General features: G+C 42.3%; 1 protein-coding gene across 1 annotated transcript in view; it reads left to right on the top strand.

Moving 5' to 3' along the window:
• ASAP1 (ArfGAP with SH3 domain, ankyrin repeat and PH domain 1) overlaps positions 1 to 26,455 on the top strand; it is a 288,493-nt gene that overhangs the window by 32,820 nt on the left and 229,218 nt on the right. Inside the window, exons 2-3 of the mRNA XM_026659939.2 lie at positions 11,765 to 11,851; positions 23,088 to 23,217. Of these exons, the coding sequence (XP_026515724.1) occupies positions 11,793 to 11,851; positions 23,088 to 23,217 (189 nt within the window). The 5' untranslated portion in view covers positions 11,765 to 11,792. The remainder of the gene's footprint in view (positions 1 to 11,764; positions 11,852 to 23,087; positions 23,218 to 26,455) is intronic.

Below are 26,455 nucleotides of genomic sequence, written 5' to 3'. Positions count from 1 at the left end.
ATGGCTGAAGGCTCTTGAAACCTGTTTTATAATGCATTACCAGAGTGCTTACAATCTGAAAAGCCTGACTCAGAGTCCATGGACGACAATGTAAAGGCTCCCGTTGACTTTGAAAGAGATTGGATCAGGCTCTAAGAGCCTCATTACATCTTCCTTACTTAAGTTGATTCATATCTTACCGTGCAAGTAGTCACTTTGATTTCAAGGGGACTAGTCATGGAGTAGGGGAAAACTCAATGTAAGGTTGGGCACAGACACAAAGAAGAGGGCGGAAGGGGTCTAAAAACTGTCTTTTGTTTAAGTTTGCCACATGGTTTGTATTACCAGGAATTTGGGGGGTACAGATATCATATAACACTACAGTTTTTGTATGTATATTAAAGGAAAGGATGGTCAGCAATACAAAGCTAGCCAAAAGAGGTGAGATTCTAGGTGGGATTCCAAGTAGGAGAGTGGAATTGGTTGGCACACAGGAGGAGGGAGACATAAGGGGCAGCATGAAAAAGAGACAGATGCTGGTGGGAGAAGTCTAAGAAAGGCTCAGTGAGGTAGAATGGGTTGGCACGGTGTAATACACAAGCATGGGTGTAGTCAAAATATGGTCCTGTGTTTAAGCCTGTGTCTACATTACAAATTACTTCGATATAACTTACGGCGCTCAGAGGTGTGAATAATCCATACCCCCAAGCAACATAAGTTATACCGACCTAAGAACTGGTGTGGACAGCTTCTCTGGTGGGAGAGCTTCTCCTAATGACATAGTTACCGCCTCTCACAGAGGTAGGTGTTGTTAAGCCGACAGGAGAGCTCTCGCCTATTGGCTTAGAGTGTCGGTGCAGCTGCTGTAGTGTAAACGTAACTGAAGCGTGAGGAAATCTGGGTTCCATTCCTGGTTCTGTTACAGACTCTTTGTGTGACCTTGAACTCCCTGGAGATTAATTAGGGATAATACTTCTGTAGTTCAAAGGGGGCTTTCTGAGACTACATTCATTAACATTTGTGGGGTGTTCAAATACTGTGGCAATGTGTGGGGACCATATTAGCTCTTAGCTAGTGGGAGCTGAGGGCAGAAATATGCAGTTTGCTTCATTGCAGAGCTGCTGTCACAGAGTTAAAAAATCACGGCAGGAGGACCATGGGAACCTGCAGTTCAGACTCCCCTAATTTTTCATAAGGGAGCACAATTACCTTGTACATAGCTGCAGATGGCTCTAATTGTCTCTAATTTTTAGAATGTCTGTCCCACAAAGACACTTAGGAAATTACTACTATTGAATTCAGCCCACAATATCTGTTTTAATATTACAAATCAATAGCGGTGGAAGTTACACAACATCCAGGCTGGTGGTATTCATCTACAATGCATGTAAAGTATGCAGGCCTAATGTCTACAGACTCTACATGGAGTAAATCATTATACTGTTACTGAGCTGACAGTGGTGGAGCGTGATTCTGGCAGCGTAGGTGTCACCTCTTGCCAAGGCCCTTAGGGTTCACTGAACACTGACAAATGCATAGCTGGAAACCAGCTGGATCACCTGTGTGTTAGTATTGTTAAAACAGATAGTTATAAGAATGTATTTAGTGGTTAGCCTTTATTAGATGCTTGTAGGATGTTGCATGTATTAAATATAACCTGATAACATGGGGTACAGATGTTATAAGTAAGATTAAGTGTCTGCTTTATAACTATAAAGGTGTTTGCTTTAAAACTGTAAACCCCCACTGTCAGGAGAGAAGCATTACCAACAGTGAAATACTAGTCTGCCACAAGAATTGTCATCTCCTCTCTAATAAAGGAAGGCCCACGTACACCAGAGAAGCCATTGTGGAACATCAATGGACAATAGATTTGTTGATTGCTCCCCAACACCTATGAAGAGGAGACATGCGCAAACACTCATCCCATCAGCTTGAGCTCTGTAGGAAGGGAATAAAAGTCCCTGTCAAGAAGAAATTGTTGTCCTAAGCTGCATGGACTTTAGGGAGAGGGCAAGATTTTTAAGCATAAGCAAGGGATCCTGGCTATTTAGCTTGGGTTAGTCCTAAAGGACATATAGAGTTTGCTCATTACAGCAGCTTCTATTACTTTTTGAAATTGAAGACGGTCACTCATTTGTGTAATGTGTGTTTACTTGCTTTAATCTTGTAAATAACTCGCATTTCTTCTTCCTAGTTAATAAACCTTTAGGTAATTTATTATAGGATTGGCTACAAGTCTTGTCTTTGAGAAATAACGACCTGGGATGAGTGACTGATCCTTGCTACTGGGAGTAACCTGAATATTGTGGGGGGTTGGGTGTTTTTTTGTTTTGTTTTTGTTTTTTGTGTAAGGGCCATCTAGCAAAAACACAAGCTTGCCTAGGTGGCAAAATAGACTGGAGTACCCAAGGGAACTGTCTGTGACTCCATGTTAAGGCTGTTACAGAGCTTGAGGAGTATCACACTTAATACTTGGCTGGTGAAATCTAATTATAGACCACAAAACCAATTTGGGGTTTGTGCCCTGCTTCTTAACAGTCTGCCCTGAGGTTGGCACTCACGGTCATGAGCCACTCCAGACAGCTTGACAGAGGGGAAACATCCTGGTTTATCATTAACCTCTCCTGGACATAAGAGGGGAATTGTAAGTTACTTAAAATATTGGATTGCTGATGGCTCCCTTGTCATCAAATATATAAAGTTCCAGTGCTGAGATTAATGGAAGCGCTTCAGAGACTTAAAGAAAGGAAGCAGACATACTGATAAGCTTCTACTGCCAACAAAATGAGAACTCTTCTGTGAGCCCAAGAAACAGCTGAAGGATAGAGTAGGATATGCTGAAAAAGATCATTCTTATGTATATCAAACAGAGATTTAACTTGTACACGGATACTGCGATCCTGAAACCATCGGGCAAATAGTGGAAGGCAATGGCACTTGCTTTTCAAGAGCAGGAGAGTCCATTTCTCTAGCTACTTATATGGATCTTTGTTATATATCTGAGTCCTGGAGCAAATCTGTCTTTGAATGAAATTGCAGAAAAAGCCAACTGCAGTTGAACACCATGACATTTCAATACAATATATGTTGTAATATTGTATTGATGTCCAGAGGTGAAAGCAAGCCGTTATGGTCCGGTACGGCCTACCGGCAAGAGCCAGTACACTGCCGACCGTACCGGCAGGGTGCAGCTTCCCCACGCGGTGATTTAAAGGGCCCGGGGCTATCGGCAGCGGCCGGAGACCTGGGCCCTTTAAATTGCCACCTGAGCCCTGCTGCTGGAGCCCTGGGCTAGCGGTGGCAGCCCGGGGCTCCGGTTGTGATTTAAAGGGCCCAGGGCTCCCAGCTGCCGCTACCGCAGCGGAGCCCCTGGCCCTTTAAATCACCACGAGAGCTTGGCTGCTGGAGCCCTGGGGTAGTGGCGCCAGCCAGGAGCCCCATTGCTGGAGCCCCGGGGTCACGGTGCCAGCCGGGAGCCCCGGGACTCGGGTGGCGATTTAAATCGCTGCCAGAACCCTGCTGCCGGAGCCCCGGGGTAGCGGCGCCAGCCGGGGGCTCCGTCGGCAAATTAAAGGGCCCGGGGCTCTGCTGCGGTAGCAGCGGCCTGAACCCCGGGTCCTTTAAATTGTTACCAGAGCCCCGCTGCAGGAGCCCCGGGGCTCCAGCGATGATTTAAAGGTCCTGGGACTCCCTGCAGCGGCCAGAGCCCCGGGCCCTTTAAATCACTGCCCGAGCCCTGCTACTGGAGCCCCGAGGTAGCGGCGGTGGCCGGGGGCTCCGGTGCTGATTTAAAGGCCCTGCCTCTTCCGATTGAGGCCCTGCCCCCTGCTCAGGATTCTGGCATACCAGTAAGTCCTTTAAGTTACTTTCATCCCTGCTGATGTCTCAAAACCATGTTTTGGCAAATGATGATGCACGCATCACACTGTAGTGTCAGAATGCCCTGTGGGGTTATTTTGCTACTCTTTGAGACTCCTTAATATCATATGTTGATGATTAAGTACTCTCCATTCCAAAAGTAACTGAGGATGTTAAAAAGTAGCTACTAAAGTTAGATCTGTCAGCCTATTTTTAGTCCATTTAATGTGTACCACGTCAAATCTGTATTGTTCTAGTTTCTTAATCAAAATGTTCTATGGCACCAAGTCAAATGAGTTACAGAAGTCTCAGGATATGACATCAACACTTTATCAACTGAACTTCTAGCATCACCTAAAAAGACATTGTTACTTTGACAAGATCTATTTTGCATAAGCCCATGTTGATTGGCATTAATTGTATTAGCTACCTTTAATTCCTTATTAATCAAGTCCCATATCAATCATTCTATTATTTTGCCTGGGATCAATGTCAGGCTGACAGGCATGTAATAACCTGGGTTGTCACATTTACCCTTTTAAAATTTTGACACATTAGCTCTCTTAAAGTCTTCTGGAATTTCCCTAATGTTCCAAAAGTTATTGAAAATCAATATTAATGGTCCCTCCTTGGACAACTCTCTTACAACTCTCAAATACAAGTTATCCAGAGCTGTTGACTTAAAAATGTCTTCAAATACCTACATGGGGAACAGAAATTTTATAATACAGGGCTCTTCATTCTAACAGACAAAGGCATAACAACAGATACAATGGCTGGAAGTTGAAGCTAGATAAATTCAGGTGAAAAATAAGGTGCACATTTTTAATAGTGAGGGTACTTAACCAATGTAAGAACTTAGAAATGGTTGTGGTGGATTCTCCATCACTGGAATTTTTAAATCAAGATTGGGTGTTTTTCTAAAAGATATACCCTAGTTCAAACAGGAATGAATTTAGCGAAGTCCCATGACCTGTGTTATGCAGGAGGTCAGACTTGATAAGAATGGTCCCTTCTGGCCTTATAATCCATGCAGAGGCAAGGCATGGGGGAGCATGCAGGATCATGTGCCTCTTGCAGATTTGCTGTTTGGCTTGTACATGGGGTGAGCATGCTCAGTAACACTGCTGAAGCTGGCTGTCCTCACTCTTCCCCACCCCACTTTTGGCAAGCACAGGTCATTTCTGACTCTATGAATAATATAACCTGCCTCCCAGAATTGTTTTTCTCTTTTTTCCATTTTTCCACTTCATTCATTGGTGGGATCTCTTCTTCTTCTTGGGAACAGCTTCCTTATTAGACCATCAGGGAACTTTTGTGCAAAGGGAACAGTGGCTCCCAAACCATTGTTCCTGTTGCTGTGTGCTCCCCTTTGCTGTCCTTAATGCATCAGAGTAGGGACTCTGGGAGTGGCCTTGTGATTAGTGTTCTTATTGGATTATCTGACATAGCAGACCAGCAGCCTCCAGAAACTGCTCAACTACCACTGTTCAAATAGCAACCCATCCAGGGGAGAACAGACTTTCCAACTGAGAACTTCCAACTGTACTGCCTTGTTTTCAGGAAAGTGATTATGATGATTTTATTATTATTTATTTTAATTATTCAGTATTCAGCAGTGTGCAAATTAATTGAAAATTTTGATTGTACAAAGTGCTGAGCACTCACATTTCCATTTGAGGTCAGACTGGAGCTGCTAGGTGTGCAGGACTTCTGAAAATCAGGCCCAAGGTCATTTGTACTCCCCACAAATACTGTCGCTGTCTCAGTAAAACACATTGGCGTGCATGCTCGTAGTATTATCCAAATCAGAGCTTAAGGTGACGCTGAAGAACATCTGTTTGTTATATCTAGTTTGGCTTGCACAGAGGGGACACAAAGAGAACAAATTTATGGCAGATTTTGCCATGAAATAAAAGGAATTTTCTTTCATCACAGTGCCATTCAAGAACATGTGAGCTACGGCATGGATTGAGGATTTAATTCTATGCTTTGGACATGAAAATAGCCGCACTGACCTTTATGAATTATATATATTTTTGTCATCTTTAAATTTGTAAGCCATGCTTTTCAACAGAATTTAGATGGCAACAATAATCTGATCCCATGTAGTTCAAATAACCAGCTTATTTTTTTTCATTTGCAGAAAATAAGATTTTCTCTCCTGTATTATCTTAAAGCTTCATAGTTTTCATACTATCACCCCAGTCATTTTCTGTAAATTGCAGTAAGAAGCAGTACTTCACAGCATTTACTGATAATGTAGTCTGTTTATACAGAAAGTACAAGGGCTATAATTACTACATGATCACATTATATATCAAGGTCAGAATTTTGTGATTCACTCTATTGTTTGGACATAAAGGGAGTTGATTTTCAGCCTGGTGGTGTACAACTACTATTATTGTTACATCAGTGACTGTAGAAACAATATTAACATTTGCTTGTTTCAGTTTTTCTACTTAGGTTAACTAAGTTCAAACATTCCATGAAAATAGGCTGGTTAACATTAATTAGAGATGCAAAGTTTATATGTTGTTTGGGTTCTGTATTATTTTTGAAGGAAAAAAAATCCAGAGCAAGTAATTAAATTACCTATGCTGATAACACATGAATTGTAAACAACCTCAGATGCACATAACTGAAGAGTAGAAACATATCTCTTGATCCTTTTCTCTCCTACACACAATCCCAAACCTTCTTTCATGACCACCGCTGCATACACTTGGCATGGCCTCTCAATTTATATATGCCAATCTTATAATTCATCTGCATTTTCTACCACTTTATCAAATCTAACTGCCTCAAAGGACAGGACCACCACCACTTCAGTTGGGAGACTATCTTATAATCTAAGACCTTGATTTAGCAAGGCATGTAAATAGTACCATTGGTTTCAGTAGAATTATTTGGAATTTACTATTGTCATTAGTACATCTTAGCTGATACCAAGTCTTAATTTATCTTTTTAATATCATTCCATTTCACTTAGTTATGCTCCCTTCTTTCATCTCTCCTTCAGCAATCCTCCTCCTCTTCTTGGAATCAGAGTCCCTCAGATACTTGTCAACTGTGATTGTGTCTCCCCTTAGTTGTTGTTGTCTAGCTATCCAGGGCATGTAAGCACATACATACCTTTGTGCATCTGACCCAAATTGGTTTGCCCAAAGTCACACAGGAAGTCTGTGGCAGCTCATGGCACTGAACAAGGCTCTCCCAAGCCCCTAGACTAATGCCCTATCCACTGAACTGTTCTTCCTCCATTGAGACAAGCTATATATTTAGCTCTTGTAATCTTCTCTCACCAGTCAATCCTGCCAACTTGAAGCACGTGTGCTCACGCATGCACTGTATAATAAACGACACTCCCAATCTCCCCCAAATTTTATCAAATTTCCACCAACTGTATTTCTAACTTCATGATCATTTTTCTGGCGTTTATCTGCATTCCACTCAGTTTGCCTCCATAACCCTACCACTAAGATGTCCAGAGGTGAATTCAGTGTTTTAGTCAAGCCAGAGAGAATATAACTGTTCTGAACCACTAAACTCTTCCTGATAACCATACAAGATCTAACTAAACAGCTTTCAACAACTCAAGTAATATACTTGTTTCTTCATGATCTTAAGTACCTTCTTACGGCAGAAATGGGAAAATTGAATCACATTATGAATTTGAGAAATTGATCTAATACTGAAAAGCTATCCTCAACCATTAATATAAGTGATTAGCGATGGATACCTGTAAACCTGGCCCACATTTGATCTAGAAACTTTTGAGAGACAATGTAGTTTTGAACTAACTTTATTTCAATTTAAATGGTGTAAACCTATAAAAATGAAGGTGACGACCAAGGCAAGGCATAATATCATTAAAAGGAACAGATGTGCTGTGACATTAGACAACAGCAAACAAAACAGCCATGAAAGGCTAGGTACACCAGTTCTCACTATTTTATTTGTCATGCATCCGACGAAGTGGGTATTCACCCACGAAATCTCATGCTCCAATACGCCTGTTAGTCTATAAGGTGCCACAGGACTCTTTGCCGCTTTTACACTATTTTATTGTAAGTTTTGTGATATACGTTTGGTTTTTTTCCTTAAAGCCTCAGCACCTTGGAATGCAGGAAATAAGAAAAATGAAATCTTTAAAGTAAGTTTTCTAGTCCTCAGTGGAGTGGAGGAAATCTTGAAAGTGTGATGTGAGGGCACCCTAAAGACTCAAACTAGGAGGAAAAAAAACCCAAAACAAATCAAAGAAACAAAAAAAGCCTCACACACAACACCCAAAATTATTATTTTTAATCTCAAGATTTTAAAGCTGATCTCATGTTTTTTGAGGCCTGACTCGTGATTTATTTTTTTTTAATGTTTGTGGTTGGCAATATTATAGACCTGACTAACAAGTCTGGAAATACTAAGTAAACAGTACAAAACCCATAAAGAAAATACAAGAGTCTCTGGGGAAATACGTCAGCTGGGAGTATCAAGATATCTTTTTTAAAAAAAGAGACTCATTGAATGAAGAAAGTATATTTATGATCAAGCAATTAAAGACTATCATAATGCATATGTACAAGGGGACCAAGGCTGCACTGGCTACCTTAAATATGGCATGTCTTAATTTTTGAGAGCTTGACTTCACAATGTAAATGCTCTTTTAACTTTATTTTAACATTCGCTAGGTTTTTAAAAAAGCAAACTGAAAAAACCCAGAAATTCCATCATGTGGCATCATACTGATACCCATGTTTCATAGGCAAGATTGCAATCTTTATTTCCACCACACCGACCTCTGCCACTTGAGCTGATGGAATAACTGGTAGCACTAGAAGGGGAGAAGCCACACACTTTGTCAGTGGGTTTCAGAAATATTTTATGACAGCAGGGGAAGGGTGAGACTCAGGAATTTTTGGCTTCCGTTCCAGATTTTGGAGGGGAGTGCGCTCTAGTGGGCATAGATTCTTCCTGTTGCCCTGCAAGCTTGACCCTTTCTGCCCTGTTCCCTCCAACCTGACCCTGTTTCTTCCACATCCTGGCTCCATGTCCCAGTCCTATTTTCCTTCCCCGCACAGTCCCATTCTCCTTGCCAAGCCAGTCCTAGTTCCCCTCTCTTGGCTTCACATCAGATCTGTCTTTCCTCTTCCTCCTCCTTCCCCCGCAGCTAGGTCCCAGCCCTATTTTACCCTTCAGGCTTCTCATCTAACCTCAGTTTCCACCTCCTCCCTGGCTTCTTGTCCCAGACTCTCTGTTCATCCAGTCGCAGTCTCATCTTCCTCTCCCACCCCCACACCAAACTCCAAGTCTCACTACTCACATTGTCCCAGTCTGCTCCTTTTCCTCCTCCCCTGATCTGACTTTTATCCCCTCAGCAATCAAATCAGATGGTTCCTCCTCCACATTCCTGAGTGCAGGTGGAGCAGGAGGTGTCACTGAGAGCACAGAAGAGACAGGCTCCCTGCTCTCAATTCCAGTCCCTGACCTGGAGCAGGTATTACAGGGAAAGTCTGGATTAGCCCCTGTAGCCCCAGGATGGCACATGTATAGTCCTGTAGGAACTGTGAGGGGATGGAGCATGCTTGGGTACTCTGTGGGGATGGCGCATGAGCAGTCTGGTTAGCACTAGGAGCTTTGAGTATCAGGTGCATGCTCAGAAAGGATGCAATATGTAGAGATTTCTAGCAGCTAAAGTTAAATATATGTCTACTAAATGTGCAAACTATGAATTTTCAAACCCTTATAACTTGGCCACATTTGGGCAGATTTTCACAGGCAGGGTACATTACTGACACAAATGCCATCATCACCACCACCCCTTCCCCTGCCAAATTTCAAGTCTGCTCAAAAGCATAGAGGTGCTAGAGCTATTTATTTTTGAAAACTCATGGCGATCGTGGGAGGTCCCGGATGACTGGAAAAAGGCTAATGTAGTGCCCATCTTTAAAGAAGGGAAGGAGGAGGATCCGGGGAACTACAGGCCAGTCAGCCTCCCCTCAGTCCCTGGAAAAATCATGGAGCAGGTCCTCAAGGAATCAATTCTGAAGCACTTAGAGGAGAGGAAAGTGATCAGGAACAGTCAGCATGGATTCACCAAGGGCAAGTCATGCCTGACTAACCTAATTGCTTTCTATGATGAGATAACTGACTCTGTGGATGAGGGGAAAGCAGTGGATGTGTTATTCCTTGACTTTAGCAAAGCTTTTGATACGGTCTCCCACAGTATTCTTGCCGGCAAGTTAAAGAAGTATGGGCTGGATGAATGGACTATAAGGTGGATAGAAAGCTGGCTAGATTGTCGGGCTCAACGGATAGTGATCAATGGCTCCATGTCTAGTTGGCAGCAGGTTTCAAGCAGAGTGCCTCAAGGGTCGGTCCTGGGGCCGGTTTTGTTCAACATCTTCATTAATGATCTGGAGGATGGCGTGGACTGCACCCTCAGCACGTTTGCAGATGACACTAAACTGGGAGGAGTGGTAGATACGCTGAAGGATAGGGATAGGATACAGAGGGACCTAGACAAATTAGAGGATTGGGCCAAAAGAAACCTGATGAGGTTCAACAAGGACAAGTGCAGAGTCCTGCACTTAGGACGGAAGAATCTCATTCACTGTTACAGACTAGGGACCGAATGGCTAGGAAGCAGTTCTGCAGAAAAGGACCTAGGGGTTACAGTGGATGAGATGCTGGATATGAGTCGACAGTGTGCCCTTGTTGCCAAGAAGGCTAACGGCATTTTGGGCTGTATAAGTGGGGCATTGCCAGCAGATCGAGGGACGTGATCATTCCCCTCTATTCGACATTGGTTAGGCCTCATCTGGAGTACTGTGTCCAGTTTTGGGCCCCACACTACAAGAAGGATGTGGAGAAAATGGAAAGAGTCCAGCGAAGGGCAACAAAAATGGTTAGGGGTCTGGAGCACATGACTTATGAGGAGAGGCTGAGGGAACTGGGATTGTTTAGTCTGCAGAAGAGAAGAATGAGGGGGGATTTGATAGCTGCTTTCAACTACCTGAAAGGGGGTTCCAAAGAGGATGGATCTAGACTGTTATCAGTGGTACCAGATGACAGAACAAGGAGTAATGGTCTCAAGTTGCAGTGGGGGAGGTTTAGGTTGGATATTAGGAAAAACTTTTTCACTAGGAGGGTGGTGAAGCACTGGAATGGGTTACCTAGGGAGGTGGTGGAATCTTCTTTCTTAGAGGTTTTTAAGGTCAGGCTTGACAAAGCCCTGGCTGGGATGATTTTGTTGGGAATTGGTCCTGCTTTGAGCAGGGGGTTGGACTAGAATACCTTCTGAGGTCCCTTCCAATCCTGATATTCTATGATTCTATTCAAAGGTCTCAAAAATTCTTTTAACAAGGTAAAACAATATAATTTTCCTAGTCTCTTTCTCAGAAATGGCTGAATTGTTTTTGCTGAAATTTTCCAAACAATTTCAGTCCACAGTAAACACCAGTCTTGGAAAATTTCAGCCCAAAGAGTTAAACTTTGGCAAAGGTATAAGCAACCAAAACCAGGGTCTTATAATGGGAAATGTTGGGCAACCTTAATTATATGTAGTGCTACCAGCCCCACCTATAATACAGCTAAGTAAATAATTGCCAAATTCTATGCATAACGTTTTTTCCCGGTAAGCTGAAGAAGTTCTCTCTTAGCAATATCTAATATTACCTCAATTATTTTCTAATGGGTATGTGTCTTGTGAGAAAACTTGCAACATCAAGTACAATAAAACAAGTATAATTATTTATTGCAAAGTAACTAAGTAACTTATGTTGAATTTTTTGACAGTGAGTCTTGTTACTGAGGCATTCAGAGATTTTGGACACTGTTTCAAACTTAAAGTTTAAAAAAGTGACCTTGCAAGTTCCATAGCTCTGTTCACTGTTAATTACTTTTCTCACTTTTTCTCCTGACGTAGGTAGTTTTCTTGTGGTGACAGATGAGACATGAGATCTTCAGCCTCCAGGCTTTCAAGTTTTTCTTCAAGAGATTCATTATGGAATCGGTAAGAAAGCAAAATGACATTTTAGGTCAAAATAATAGGTTTCTAGTATTTGCTACCTTTAAAAACCAACCAAACACACAAACAAAACAACCCAGGTACTGGTTCATGGCGATACCAGTTGCAATATTTGCCAATTCTTCCTTTTCTGTTTTTTTTTTTTTGTCAGTTTGGACTAATCACAAAAGGTGCTTTTCAGGGGAAGGCCAAAAGCATTGCTCAATAATCCCTTTTAGACAATTAAAACTTTAAACACACAATAGGGCAAATATTAATATGTATAAAATATGACACTTTGCATTGTATAGATATTTTTCAAAGCTGCTTAGCAAAAGGAATCTAAAAAGTAGCAGTTTGTACCTCGTGAAGTGCATGCAGATCTGGTGAATAACGCTCATTTAACTTTTAAAATAGCACACATTTGAAATCAGCCTGCAAGGCATTTGCAGTGCTGCTAGGACTTGTGTGGGGGTTTTAAAGAGCAGACTCTGATTCCTTTTGGTGATGTAGAATGTAGAACAGCACACAGTTGTCTAAATATGCTTTTGTTTATTCAGTCTGTGAATGGTGAGTACTCTGTTTTAAAGTTTGCACTGTACTTCATTAAACGACAATAAGCTACATTCAGATTGCCTGGAGATCCTTACTTGAACCCACAGCGACTACAAAATTCAGGGTTAAGGCTGAAATTTGAGCCTCCCTTCACTCACTAGATCCAGCTATTGTGACACATGATTCTTTAGTCTACTTTAGAGCCCTGAGTGGGGTTGATTGAGCTCATATCACAAGGTAAACTGGAATAGCCTAAAAATCAGACTAAATCCATATTTTTATGAGCATGCAGCTATACAACTAGGCATTTTTAAAAGCAGGTAATTTATCTGCTAGGTCATGCCAGTTTATTTTTTAAAGTTTGCTACTGCATATGATTTTAAAAAATAAACTGGCATGGCCTAGCGGGTAAATAACATGCTTTTAAAAATACCTAGTTGGATCTGGATTTAGGATCATTTTAAAACAAATTTCAGACTATTCCTATTTAAAAAAAAATAGGGCTTCATGAAAAGCTAGGAAAATTAAGGCATAAAAAACTTCAACTAATGTTTCAAAGGCCACCCTTCCCCCTTCCAGGGTGTCAGAGCCCGGGCTCCAGCCTGAACCCAGTCGACTACACTGCAATTGTATAGCCTCAAAGCCCAAGCCCGACAAGCCTGAGCCAGCAGACCTGGGCCAGCGACAGCCAAGCTGAGGGTCTTTTATTGCAGGGTAGACATACCCTAAGCTATCCAGCCGCCCTGTTCTAGTTTAGAAATAGAAGCAGGGCTTAATCTATATTGTAGACTGTAAACACCCAGGACTTCATTTTAAAGTCAAACCTCTGAGTGATGACAGACCTTTGCGTTCTGAAACTGGCATGCTTCAAATGCTTCAGGTTTTGCACATGAACAGACAAAACAGATTTTATTTTATTTTTTTGGAAAAATGTATAACAGCAACAACAAAATTGCTCCCAAGCTGAAACTTTGTATGCCAAGTTCAAGTCTGGAGTGACTATTTTTGGGTGAGTTATAAATCCCTGGAAATAGAGTTTATATAAAGGAAATGCAGACATATCATTAAATGTAGTGGTTGGAGGGTCTTTCCTATACTTTCTCATATCTGTAGACTCATTTTATCATCAGTATAATGACATGCCATTTAAGAAATTAAGCAAACAGTCAAGTGTGTTCACTCAGCACTATAAGCCATCTCTTGGATTTCATCTGCTTGAACTCAGTAGACCCACAGACAGGGGTGGCAGGTTTGTAGAAATTTTGGTGGTGCCCAGAACCTGCCCTCCCAAGCTCCCCCCCCACCTGCCTAAGGCTCAGGGAGGGAGTTTGGGTGGGGAGAGGAGGTCTGGGTGCAGGCCCTAGGCTGCGGCAGGGGATTGGGGTACAGGAGGGGTGCAGGGTGCAGGCTCTGGGAGTGAGTTTGGGTGCAGAAAGGATGAGAGGTTGGGCTCTGGGAGGGAGTTTGGGTGGGGAAGGGGAGGTTGGGGTGCAGGCTCTGGGATGGAGTTTGGGTGCTGGGTGCAGGCTCCGGGCTGGGGCAAGTGGTGGGGGTGCAGGAGGGGGTGAGGGGTGTAGGCTCTGGGAGGGAGTTTAGGGGCATGAGAGGGTGTGTGGGAAGGGGGTGGGGGTGCAGGCTCTGGGACGGAGTTTGGGTGCAGGCTCTGGGCTGGGGCAGGGAGTGGGGGGTGCAGGCTTTGGGATGGAGTTTGGGGATGGGAGGGGTGCTGAGGGAGGGGGTACAGGCTCTGGGAGGGAGTTTGGGGGTGGGAGGGGTGCAGAGGGAGGAGGTGCAGGGGTGAGGGCTGTGGGGTGGGGCTTGGGGCTGGGGCAGAGGGTTAGGGTGCAGAAGGATGAGGGCTCTGGCTGGGGGTGCGGGGCTCTGGGGTGGGGCAGGGCTGGGGATGAGTTTGGGGTGCTGGGACAAGGGCCCGGGGGAGGCACGCAGGGGCAGCAAGTGGGGACTGGGGGACACTTGGGGGAGGTGCGTGGGGGGGCAGGCGGTGCCAGGGGAGAGACCCGGCCCCAAACATTGGTGGAGCTGGGCCCCCGGGCCCTGAATATTGCTGGTGCCCAGGCACCACAGGCCCATAACTCACCGCCCCTGCCCACAGATGTGTATGTTTGCAGGATTGGGGTCTTAACAGGATAAGTTCTTATAAAAACAGGTCTTTAGGACACATCTTCCTATGTGTTTGTGTACAGCCTAGAACAATGGGACCCCGATCTTCATTAAACCACTAGACACTGCTGTAATACAACAACTACTATTAGATTGGAATTGGTTAGAACAGAAATGAAGTTTGTGTCTTACAGCTGCACATCACTAACTTCATCTGGAAAATAGCCCTTTTATTTGCCTGCAAGTCCTTTTTGTTTATCTAGACAAGCAGTGCTTAAATGCTTTGATCTGAGAGCAATATTTTTTTAAATAACATTATAATAAAATGAATAAATAATAAGACTTTGCTCTTATAGTACTTTTCATCTGTAGCTCTCAAAGCAGTTTAACTCAGGAATCGAATGTCATTATATCCCCATTTTACAGGTGAGGAAACTGAGGCATAAGGTAGTGAATTGCCCAAGGTGAAATAGCAGTTCAGTTACAGAACCAGACCTACTCACTCTTAGGGTATGTCCATGCTGCAGCTGGAAGCATGCTTCCCAACATGAGTAGAGAGACAAGCATTGGCTTGCTTGAGCTATCACACTGAAAATAGCAGGGTAGCCAAAGGTAGCCACCTGGACTGGCCACCCAAGTATGTACCCAGGACTTATACTTAGACAGCTAACCTGAATTGCTGCCCATGCTACCTTGGTTACACTACTATTTTTAGCATTCTGGAAAGCACGCGACCAGCTGCCATGCAGAATATAACCTTAGGGTATGTCTGCGTTATAGCTGGGAGGTATAATTTCCAACTCAGGTAGATGTACATACATTAGCTCTGCTTGTCCTATCATGCTCAGAATAGCAGTGTGGCCACGGCAGCCTGGGTGGCACCTCCAGCTAGCTGCAAAAGGACCTTGGACAGGCTGGTACTCAGCTGGCTAGTCCAAGCCATTGCCTGCACCTTTGCAGCCACCCTGCTATTTTTAGTGTGCTAGCTCTACTTGGCTAGTACACTATGGCACGCGTGCTGAAGGCGGCATGCAAGCTGATTTTCAGTGGTACTCACACTGCCCGGGTCCTGGCTACCGGTCCGGGGGGGCTCTGCATTTTAATTTAATTTTAAATGAAGCTTCTTAAACATTTTAAAAACCTTATTTAATTTACATACAACAGTAGTTAGTTCTATATTATAGACTTATAGAAAGAGACCTTTTAAAAACGTTAAAATGTATTACTGGACACGAAACCTTAAATTAGAGTGAATAAATGAAGACTCGGCACACCACTTCTGAAAGGTTGCCGACCCCGGAGCTAGCATGTGTCTACATGCCAGCTGGGAAGTGTAATCCTAGCTCATGTAGACATATGCTAAGTTTACACTTCCCAGCTGGCATGTAGACATACTCTTAGCCCAATCCCCTATCCAGTGACCATACTGCCTCTCCATTTGGGCCTGAACCTGCAGGCTCTAGGCAGCCAAAACTCACATTACCATCAGTGTTTGTTTCATTGCCCCAGTAGGACTGGGAGATCTGCTTGGATAGGGATGTAGCACAATCGCTCCCTCTGTAACAGACAGAAAATATTGAAATGTTTGCAATACGGTTTGAAGAACTATTTCAGTTTTTGATTCTGGAGAAGCCTACTGCACTAGCTGCCCGGAAACCTTTTAATTTTTGCCACATCTTTTTCTCTTTTTAGTCAGCACTGTTTCTCATATTGAAAACTCAGTCTGGCTACTTCTGCCCTTTTTCAAGACCTGTTGCTATCATTTTCTAATACAAAGAGGAAATGGACCAGATTCAGGGTTATATTATTTTCCCCTTTCATTATGCAAATACAATTCACTGGCCTTGTTGATACTCATGCTAACCAGTATTTGCATTTCTCCCCGCCAACTCCTTAGCCCGAGCAGGTCTGCTACACGCCATGGTTCAGAACAAATTTGATTCAAGGATAAGTATCCATTTTGTGGCTCCTTGCTGTGCTAGCCTTCGCCAATGCAGGGGGGGTTGCAATTTATGGGGGTTTCAAGCATAACAGTCCCAGTAGGAACAATCCTTCCACTATTGTCCCGCAGTGCACTTATCACTGCTTAGGTGGCCTTCACGGTTTACTATCTGCACTCCAGTCCAGACAAGGGTCAAGTTTGCCAGAAGACAAATACACCAAGGAGCTCAACTCATGGCTGTTTTCCCAGCAAGCAACTTTAACAAGATTTTTTCCTCCATAAATAGGGCCCTTCAAGGGAATATACTCTGCGGTTTTATCTTCTATAGATTCTTTAAGGTAAGGGAAAGCCCTGTTTAATCTAAGCTCTTTCCCTCCATCCCACAATTATCTTTCCTATGAATTAGAGAGGGTTTCTTAAAGGGAGCATCTGCAATCAAAGAATACAATATTCAACACACCTACAGTAATAACAAGGGAACATCTTCTGTGGCATCATCCTGGTACCACTTGGAGTTAGTTCCTGTTTGCTCTGTTTTTATTTTGGCAGGATACCGAGGATCCAAAGAATAGACCATTGCTTGTTGTTGTTACTATGAGTCTGGAATGCCATTATGCGTTTGTCTGTATGACTCTTGATCTTGCATGACAACACCAAAAACAAAGGCACAACTGAATCAGCAAATTAGTCAGCTTAATCTCATGTAACTTAATGCTCTACTTAGTTTTCAGGGTTTTTGCTTTCAGCTGCCTTCTGACACAGCTATTTGAGGGCATCCACCATTAGCATAAGCCCCTATCACGGGACATTAAAGATAAAGTGGACAACATGCAAAATATATAATCAGTTATATGTTTTTATTTGATCTTCATTAACACATAGTATTAAAATGACAGAACTTAGTGTTACTAAAATGTCATCTATAATGGGAAAACAATGGATCCTTTTTTCCTATCATATTAATATTGAAAGACTGTAAAAAGGGCCTTTTGTTTACCTTGCTATTACTGAAAATATGCTCTGAAACCAAAATAGTAATTTCCAAGATAGTTGCCTATGTTTCCTTATCTAATTTTAAATACCAAGTAAAGAAAAATACTTGAAGTTGTCATTTTGAAAATTGAAATCAGCTGATGCCAGTATCGAAAACAGCTACACAGGAGTAACAAAAAAACATTGAGGCAGCCTATGTATTCCACAAGCCACGCTGCTGGATGCTGTAACTTAAAATCACATAATTGTCAATCAGATTTTTGATCAGATTTTTGTTTTTTTGTATGTAAACAGAGTTTATGTGAGGTAGAGCGACAGCTGCTTTCTTTGATTGTAAAGGCACCCGACTATTATGTGCCAAAAATAACAATAATTTCAAAGATTTGTTTGTAAATGTCCTATCCCATAATCTCTTTAGTGAAGGCAGTTTGCAATTTATCATATAGGTTTCCTTATAGCAAATTAGTACCGATGTCAATATGTGGTGTAGGCTTCAACGTTTAAAATAGATTTAGCCTTTCACTGTGAGTACATGGTGCATTTCATATGAGATTAAAAGTATAAACATGCTGTATTTAAAATGCATTTTTCTTACCTTTCACACAAGATTGAGTCAGCTGCTTGAACATGCTGGTACTAGGACACTGTTTCTGAAGGTGAAATTGCTCCTGAATTGAACAAAACATTTCAAGCTGAAGTACAAAGTAGATGATATTACATATCCTTATGTAAATAATAAATAAAAAGAACATTCAAGCTATGTGCGACCTATTTACAAAAAATATGTACTGAATCTTGGTACAGCTGATACCATACTTGCAAATAACAAGCCAAATTCATCCTTGCTTTAACTTTATTTAATTAGCAGATTGTTCTTATCTGCAGGCTCAACATTCAACCAAAATTATAACAGTTGCAATTTTAGAGTTATTTCTGGATATTCTAATGCACATAGATATACATTGTATTTCCTCTTAAAGGTAGAGGAAGTTCTTTGCATGTTATTATGAGACTTAACCTATACATATATAACCATAATACTTTATGTATATAAAGTTTTTCTTCCTGAGAGATATCAAAGACTTCACTATGAAAATGCAATCACCTCTGGGATGAAATGGTATTGCTGTTTTAAGCATAGAGCAACACTGTACAATAGATTAGAACAAGAAGAGAAGAATAATATTGAATACTTTTGACTGAAACTGAAAAATACAATTATGCAAATTGGAAATTTGTTTTATAATTTGGACATCCCTCTCTCTAAAACCATCATATGCAGGCTGTGTCTAAATGGTGCAATTTCTTCCTGTATAACAAGTCCAACATCCAGCCTTTCCATTCCATCCACATAGCTAAAACACTTATCCAGGCCCTCCTCTTCTTGCACTTTGACTATTGAAACCTCCTCTCTGGCCTTCATACCCTACTTATATCCATTCAAAACACTGCTGTAAAGATCACCTTCCTGGCTCATTCAATCTCATCTCCCTCCTTGCATTCCCCCTGTCTCTGTTTTTTTCCACTGCATCATGCACAAACTGTCTTTCACTTTAAGGCCCTTCTAGACTACTCTGGCACTACCCATCATTTCTTACATGCTACAGAGATTTAAACTCCCACTGCACCAACAATATCCTCCTTGATTGCCCATTTGTCAACATTTTGGATAAACAGTCTTGTGCTTTTTCTGATGCCACTGCATTAGACATGGTAAGAACTCCCTGTAAATATCTGTAACGCACTCTGTTTTCCTCCTTTCAGTCTCTCCTAAAAACCAACCTATGTCATGAGGTTTCCAAAATGCTTCACAATGGTGAGGCAAGTGGTATGCTGTGACTGCTGTTTATTACACTGGTCATAACTGCCTCACAGTAATCGTGTCTTCACACTGTCTGTTGTCTTTTGTCTTAAAATGGGGATCTTTGGGACAGGGATCATCTCTTTGTTATATTTTTTGTTCAGTGTCTAGCACAATGGGGCACTGGGCCTCAGGAACAGTGGTGATACAAATTATTTATAATAATAGCATCAGTGATAAACACCTACCATTTACACAGGCATGTTGATTGGAAGACCAGACCAAAGATACTGTAGTTGACTTACCTTTTTTTTCCCTGTCTTATTAAGAACAGCCTATTGAGAGAGTTCATTAATTAAACATGGACCCAGAAAGCACCCAAGCAGTGGAATTACAGCATTTTGAAGCAAGAGCTCAAATATTTTTTTGATAAATGCTGATGCCTTCTGTACCCACCAGGGACTTTCCACGAGGGCAGTTGTGACAAGCATCTCAACGCTGATATTCAGAATTGAAAGCCTTAGGCTGCAAAGAAAATGTCAAAAAAGGCTAGAAAGTGCAGACAGCTACGATCTATGTGCTACTTGTAATCCATCTGTGAGCAAGTCCCAGGGCTCTCTCAAAGGGACAACAGCTGGTCACCTTCAAAGAGAACATGGTTACAAAACAGCTCCATGATTTTTTTGTTTTATTACAATCCCGTTATTGTTAGTCCATTGTTGGTGTGTGTGTGTGTGTGTGTGTGTGTGTGTTTTGTTTTTGAATGGTCTTGGCCTCATTCTGCAAAGTACTGAGCAGTACCTGTGAATTCAGTGGGAGTTGAGAGAGAACATTGTATCTTACTGGATAAGTCCCTTTTCTAGGGAAAATTTGAATCCTACTTTTCTTATGGCTCTTAATTCTCTCACTCTCTTTAAAATTTCCCCCCCATAAACATATAACCAGAGCCTAATCATCCTGTCAGCTGCACAAATGCAACACTCAGCTGACTGGATGATCTGGCCCAGGGACTCTGACTCCACGGCTTCAATGGTTGCAGGTTTTCAGAAGCTTATATCATCACTTCAGTTTCCAATGCTAGTCCTCTCCCAGCAAGTCTGTGCTATCCAGCTGCCTGACCCTGCCAGCTTTACTAGTGAAAAGTACATGAGAGTGAGTGCTCCTCCTCTATGTAGGGCTCAGTCTTACAACCCTTACATCTATGTGGGGGAAAGCCAGGCCATGTGAATAAATACACATGGAGGGCTGCTGCTAAGGCACCATGATCAAAGAAAGAAACTTCTTCAGGCAGGACTGTTTCAGCAGTGCTCATATTTTTCTGGCAGAGAAAGGATGGAAACCATACAGAGAACATGTATTTATGGGTAGGCACAAATCAGATACCTCTGGTTTTAAGATTTATCCATAAATTGCAGTATTATATTGCTTTTTATTTTTTTGAAAGGTAGGAACACTTTTAGGATTACCGGCAAATCCACTTTAAAACCTAAGTGTGATTTACTGTAGTGTGGTTACTTATATGGAGTATTATGTGAAGCAATTTTTGACATGGGCACATACAACTACACAATGTTCATTTTAGAGACGTTTTTAAGAATACATGTATTTACCGGGTTCTCAATGCTCATCTCTTATTGTGGCAGGTCATAGGAAGAGGGGGGCTCCATGCAGCATAATATACAAATCTGTTTGAAACAGCAGATGCGATTGATGATTATTTAGGCCTCTTGAGCTTAGGCCTTTTTTTTTTTAAAGGCATATACAGAAATAAAAATTTAAGAGAAATTTTAAAAAGCACCTATTCTTTTCATTGGCTTAATTCCTAAAGTTACATGGAAAAACAGTGCAGAAAATGTATTTTACCTTTAGAAATATTACTGTATTTAAAAATGTCACCTCTGAAAGTTTTATGGGTTATATAACTTTAGACGTGACGTTGCTAAGTGTATCCCAGGAATCTTTTGTATGGTTTTGGAAAATGTCAGGCTACTCCTGCTGTTTTGATTTATCCAGGTGGGAATAATGGTGATCTATGCAATACAATAGTCTTTTCAGTATTAAAAATACAGGTATAGCTCTCTTTGAAAGTAGCATAATTTTCAAGGATTCACATATGTAATTAATTTTATTTTAAAATGTATTGTTTATATTTTGTGATCGTGTAAACAGGTGCCCCATATGTCTTACTATCAATGAAAAGTGGAGGCTGTGGGGGAGAAAATCAATATAATCAGCTTGCCTGGACTATTTCATCAGAAACATAATTTTATTGAGATATGAAATATCTTAATTTGCCCCCTCCTCCCCCCCATCATAAAATGCTTGCAGCACAAGGATTTATGAGTGCCAGAAACAGCAAAAGCATTTAAATTTGATGGCTATGATGGACATCTAAAAAAACAAAAACTACAGCCTTGCCCTTGAGATTTATCTTCAGCTGATTAGATAGGTTGGGATTCATCCAGGAACTAGACTAGCAATTCATTGATCTGTGCCTTACTGGGTGACAATCATATTAACTGGTGTCAAGATGTTGCTGGAATTTAAACTTGTTCTTATGTTTGGTCAGAACATGAACATGAGATGACGCCTTACGAAATCATCTTATGGGGCTGTTTAAGTAATACAGAATAATTGTTCAATTCTGTCAGGAGGGAACTAGACTATATGGATGGGGATAGCTAGCATGGGTCAGGCTGGCAAAGGAAGACCATCTGTCGTGTCAGAGAAAAGGAGAAATCTGTGGGCCCTTTCCCTGAAATCGGTCCCACATCTGCTTTTTTTGTGCATCACTTATATTACAGGCGCTCCTTCCTGAGCTCTTGCCCGCTTTCTTAGGTTTGTGCTTTGACTGCAAACAACAAGACAAAGACTAGCATCCCCCCATCCGCTGCGCAGACAGTCACTCCGATGTCGATTTCCAGCAGCACAGGACAAAGCCGCTGGCTCCCACTGCTCAGCCAGGAGAGCCGGCCCCGAGCCCTCCCCATTGCACGGGGGGCAGCGCGTGTACAGGGGATGCCGCCGGTGTTGCTTTGTGTTGGGGGGGGGGATGCCCAAGCCCAGCCCGGGCTAACAGCAGCAGCGGGTGCCCGTGGAAGGAGCAAAGCCACGCCCCCCTTCGACGCCCTCAATCTGTCTGCCGGTTTTAAACTCAAGGTCCTAACCCAGACAGGCCGCCTGGGCGCGCGCGGCTCCAGCTCGGCCCGGAGCGCAGCCTCTTGTCTCGCGCTGGGCTGCTGCGGGTGACGCGCGCACCCCGCCGTGGCCGCGCGCGCGCGCGTGTGTGTCGGCCGAGTTCGGCGCAGGCGCAGAGCACTTCCTTGTTTGCCCACGTAACGGCTGCGGGAGGGAGGGTTGGTTGCTGAGCCGAGTGTCACTCACGCAGTGGCTGTCAGAGGCGGCTGGAGCCCGAGTAACTCCCCGGAGCCGCCAACGCCGCCGCCCCTTCTCCTCCTCCCCCTACGCTCCCCCCTCCCCCGGCCGGGGGCGCAGCCGGAGCCCGCACAAGTTAGTGCTCAACTTCCCAGCCCCCTCCCCGGGGCAGCGGCGAGCCAGGGGTCCCCGGGCGAGAGCCGCGGCGGCGCCTCCTCAGCCCCGAGCGCGAGCGGGAGAGCTGGCCACACAGCACCCCCTCCCGGAGCGGGCGGGCGGGCGGGCGGGCAGGGGCTGAGCCCGCCGGAGGGAGCCCCCCGTCCGCAGGGAGCTGGGGGCAGGGCAGAGGAGTTCCTGCCTCTCCGGCTCTGCTGGTGGATGCTCCGTGTCTCGCTGTGTTATCTTTAACCCCCTCTTCCCCCCCCCCTTTCTGTTTCTTCGTCCCCTCCGGGCAGGATCATGCCGGACCAGATCACCGTGCCCGAGTTCATCGCGGAGACCACGGAGGATTACAACTCTCCGACCACCTCCAGCTTCACTACCCGGCTGCAGAACTGCAGGAACACGGTCACGCTGCTGGAGGAGGTAAAGAATCCCCGCCTCGCCCCGCAGAAACTGTGGTGGGACAGGGAGAGTGGCACCCCCAAGCCAAGGGGCTAGAGGTGGTGGCATGTATCCATCTCCTTTCAGTCATTCTTTTAATGGTGGTAGCCTGCCGTCAGGTTTCATCCTTCACGTGCACACAACGCACCTTTTAAACCTCTGAGGTCTGGAGCCTGTCTGTGTCAAACAGTCAAGGCTGCATGAACTTCTTCAACAACACGCACAGATTTTGCCTTTCTGTGGTGGTGGTGATGATGGTGGCAGCAGAAGAATTGTCTGAGGTTGGAGGAATGGAGGCTGTATTCTCTTGGGCAGAATAGTGGTAGATCCATTCTGCTTGGCAGGGACCAGCAAAGAATGTGATGGCTCGGCGAAAACTGCAGAGGAAATTTGCTTCAGAAGTGAGGCAGGGTGAAGGGATGAATGCAGGGTGAGAAGATAAGTTGGGAAGAAACCGTGGGTCAAGGGAAAGCAAAATGATGCAATAGAACTGTCAGTTTGGTTTCATCACATTCAACCTAGCAGCCTCAAGTTATACATATATTATTAGTACTTAAACCTACTCCCCTATTTGAGCAACTGGGAGGGTACTCAGAGGAAACTGGACATATTGTGTAATTGCAGAGATGGCGTTGTTGCATCTTGTGATCTGCATCTGTCACTTGTGACATCATGATTTTCAGTATGTTTTTATGATGAATGGGACGAGTGTAGGTGATATTTTAGGGACAAAACTGATGAAAGAAAGACAATGTAAAACCTTCTCTTCCCTATATTAGGTCAAAGTTCATAGTATATTGCCATATAAACAAAGTGAAACGTTTATTACCTTAGTTTGAAAGTTCACAGCTCTCAGTTCCCTATGATGATTTTCTTAACATTTCAACTCACGTTTGTCAATGTTTCAAGAGCTAAGTACAGACTAGAGGATAGATTGTGTCGATTTTCTCTATATTACAAAATTTTGCTGAGTGCTAATAGGAGACAAAATGTCTTGTGTAGTATGCAAAGGAATAGTATTAATCACGACATTCTTTTGGTAGTCTTGTGAATACAAAACGTAATTCTATAAGATTACTATTAATTAATGTGCCCTATGTTCAAAACTATAGTGGAACTATTCTTTTCTACAATAACTTATTAGGTAATAGAATGGTAATAGAATTACTGGATAAATACAATTGCATTAACATCCCATTTCTTTTTAAATCTGTGGCAGTGATCAGCCTCTAATATAACTTATTTCTCACTTGAAGATGAATCATTTCATAAGACATACCCACTTGTACAATTGTCAGAAATCTAGTTTCTTCTGTTCTTCACTTGACAATATTGCACCCTTCTGTTTTCAACAGCCTGAAATAGGGATAGCCATTATTATATGTTTGGTAGTACAGATGATGGTTTTTGAAAGCTAAATCTCCAAAGGCAGTGATAAAGTTAAAGTAAAATTTCATAGAGTTGCTTAAATCCAACAGTGGTATTCTTTTTCACTGACAACTTTTAGTATAAGTATAGATGTACTTCAAATACAATATAACATTTATATAATTAGAAAAATATACAGTCTCAGTTGTGACTTTCCAATTAAAAACAAAATAGGTAGGAGACCCTATTCAGCAGTCAGAATAGATAAGTTTAATATGCCATATGTTGCACTATTTATGTAGTGATAGTACAAATCTTGGACCTTTGGAATATATATCTGTTTTGGTGAAATACAGTACTTTACACATTGACTTTTTTATAAGAGGATCAGTAATGAGCATTGTTTATATTTGCATTGATAGTTTGGGGATTTTTTGTGAAACTATATATATTCTGCATGCTTTATTTAATAGATCAGCAATTTAAGTTCAAATGGGGTTACTTTTGAAGTTCCACTAACCTTTTAGGAAAGTCTTTATTCAGGGGGCAGAGGGAGGAGAAGGCAAATCAGTAAACTGTTCTGTTGGGTACTTAAAAGATATTTAACTTGATTTTTAAGTCATAGAAGTTGGGGCATGGGGGTGGCTTGCAAAGAAAGTGAAAAGCTTAGATGGGTGGATTGCCCATATAAAGACTTTATAGGGAAACTTTGCATTCTCACTTTTTTTAAAAGTGATTTTTTGTTTAAAAACTTGGTTTATCCACAGTTGGAGAATTAAACCTTTAGACATGACCAACTCTGTGTAGTGCCCTCCCAAAATTAATTTAATGCCTACCTTCTTTCCAATCAACAATTGCATCAGCACTCTGTCTCATTAAGATAGTGACAAAACTGCTCTGATTTTATTTGTTCCACATTCACAGTCAGTGCCAATAAGACATCATTGAAATGTGAATTCCTCATTTTCATGTCATAACTGATGGCCTGTTTACTTAAGTGGGAGAAAGGGTAATGGAATTTATTGGCTAGCTTAACTAGGGTTTCCTCATGTGTTTTTTCCCCCATGCAAGAAGCCAGAGTGTAGCTTATTCAACTGCCTTAGTACACTGATACGTATTCATTTGTGACTCCTTTCATATCATGCTAACTGGATTCCAGAAGCTATCTTCATTGGATATTGGAGATTCGATAGGATGGCAATATTAAGCCTGGTATCAGGTGAAAAATTAGAGAAGAAATTGTTATCAAAAACCACCAGTATATGTATGCTATAATTTGGTAAATTTTTAGCAGAAGGCCCTAAGAAGAAAATGTGAGCATATTCTTCACAAGAGAACATCAGAAGACTAAGAAGGACTCTGTGAAGTACTCTTGTGTATTTCAGTTTTCTCTGTAAATCATATTTAAGTTAAAACTAAATGTAATGTGAGATTCTGTCAGGGAGAAAGCAGCAATTACACACTAGTACAGAGCATGGAACCCTTGTAGTGAGTAAAGTTGAGCACATATTAGTTCAAATTCTTAAATTCACTTTGAGAGACTGCATTTTGCAATATTCTAGTAAATGAACTTACTGGCAGGAAAGTCTGTTTTAAGGTATAGTCTATTTTAGGAGAATATTATAGAATATTAATGGAAAACAGATTTTAAATTTCACAAGTGTTTCCACAAAAAATCCTGATCTTGTGAGTTCTCATCTAGTCAGGGAACTAAAACAGACCACGTGAGCTCTCTTAAATCAAAACTGCTTGAATCTTAAATACTTGTAAAAAAGTATTTTATCAGGTAACACATGCAAAGAGAATTGCAGGACTAGTGGTTTAATTTAAAGTATCTGAGATTATCTAAAGT

This window comes from Terrapene carolina, unplaced genomic scaffold, assembly GCF_002925995.2.
Source record: "Terrapene carolina triunguis isolate 2854851 unplaced genomic scaffold, T_m_triunguis-2.0 Scaffold58, whole genome shotgun sequence".
NCBI classification, from domain to species: domain Eukaryota; kingdom Metazoa; phylum Chordata; order Testudines; family Emydidae; genus Terrapene; species Terrapene triunguis.
Note: the sequence above shows the minus strand (reverse complement) of the source record. Positions and strands in the feature narration are given on the sequence as shown.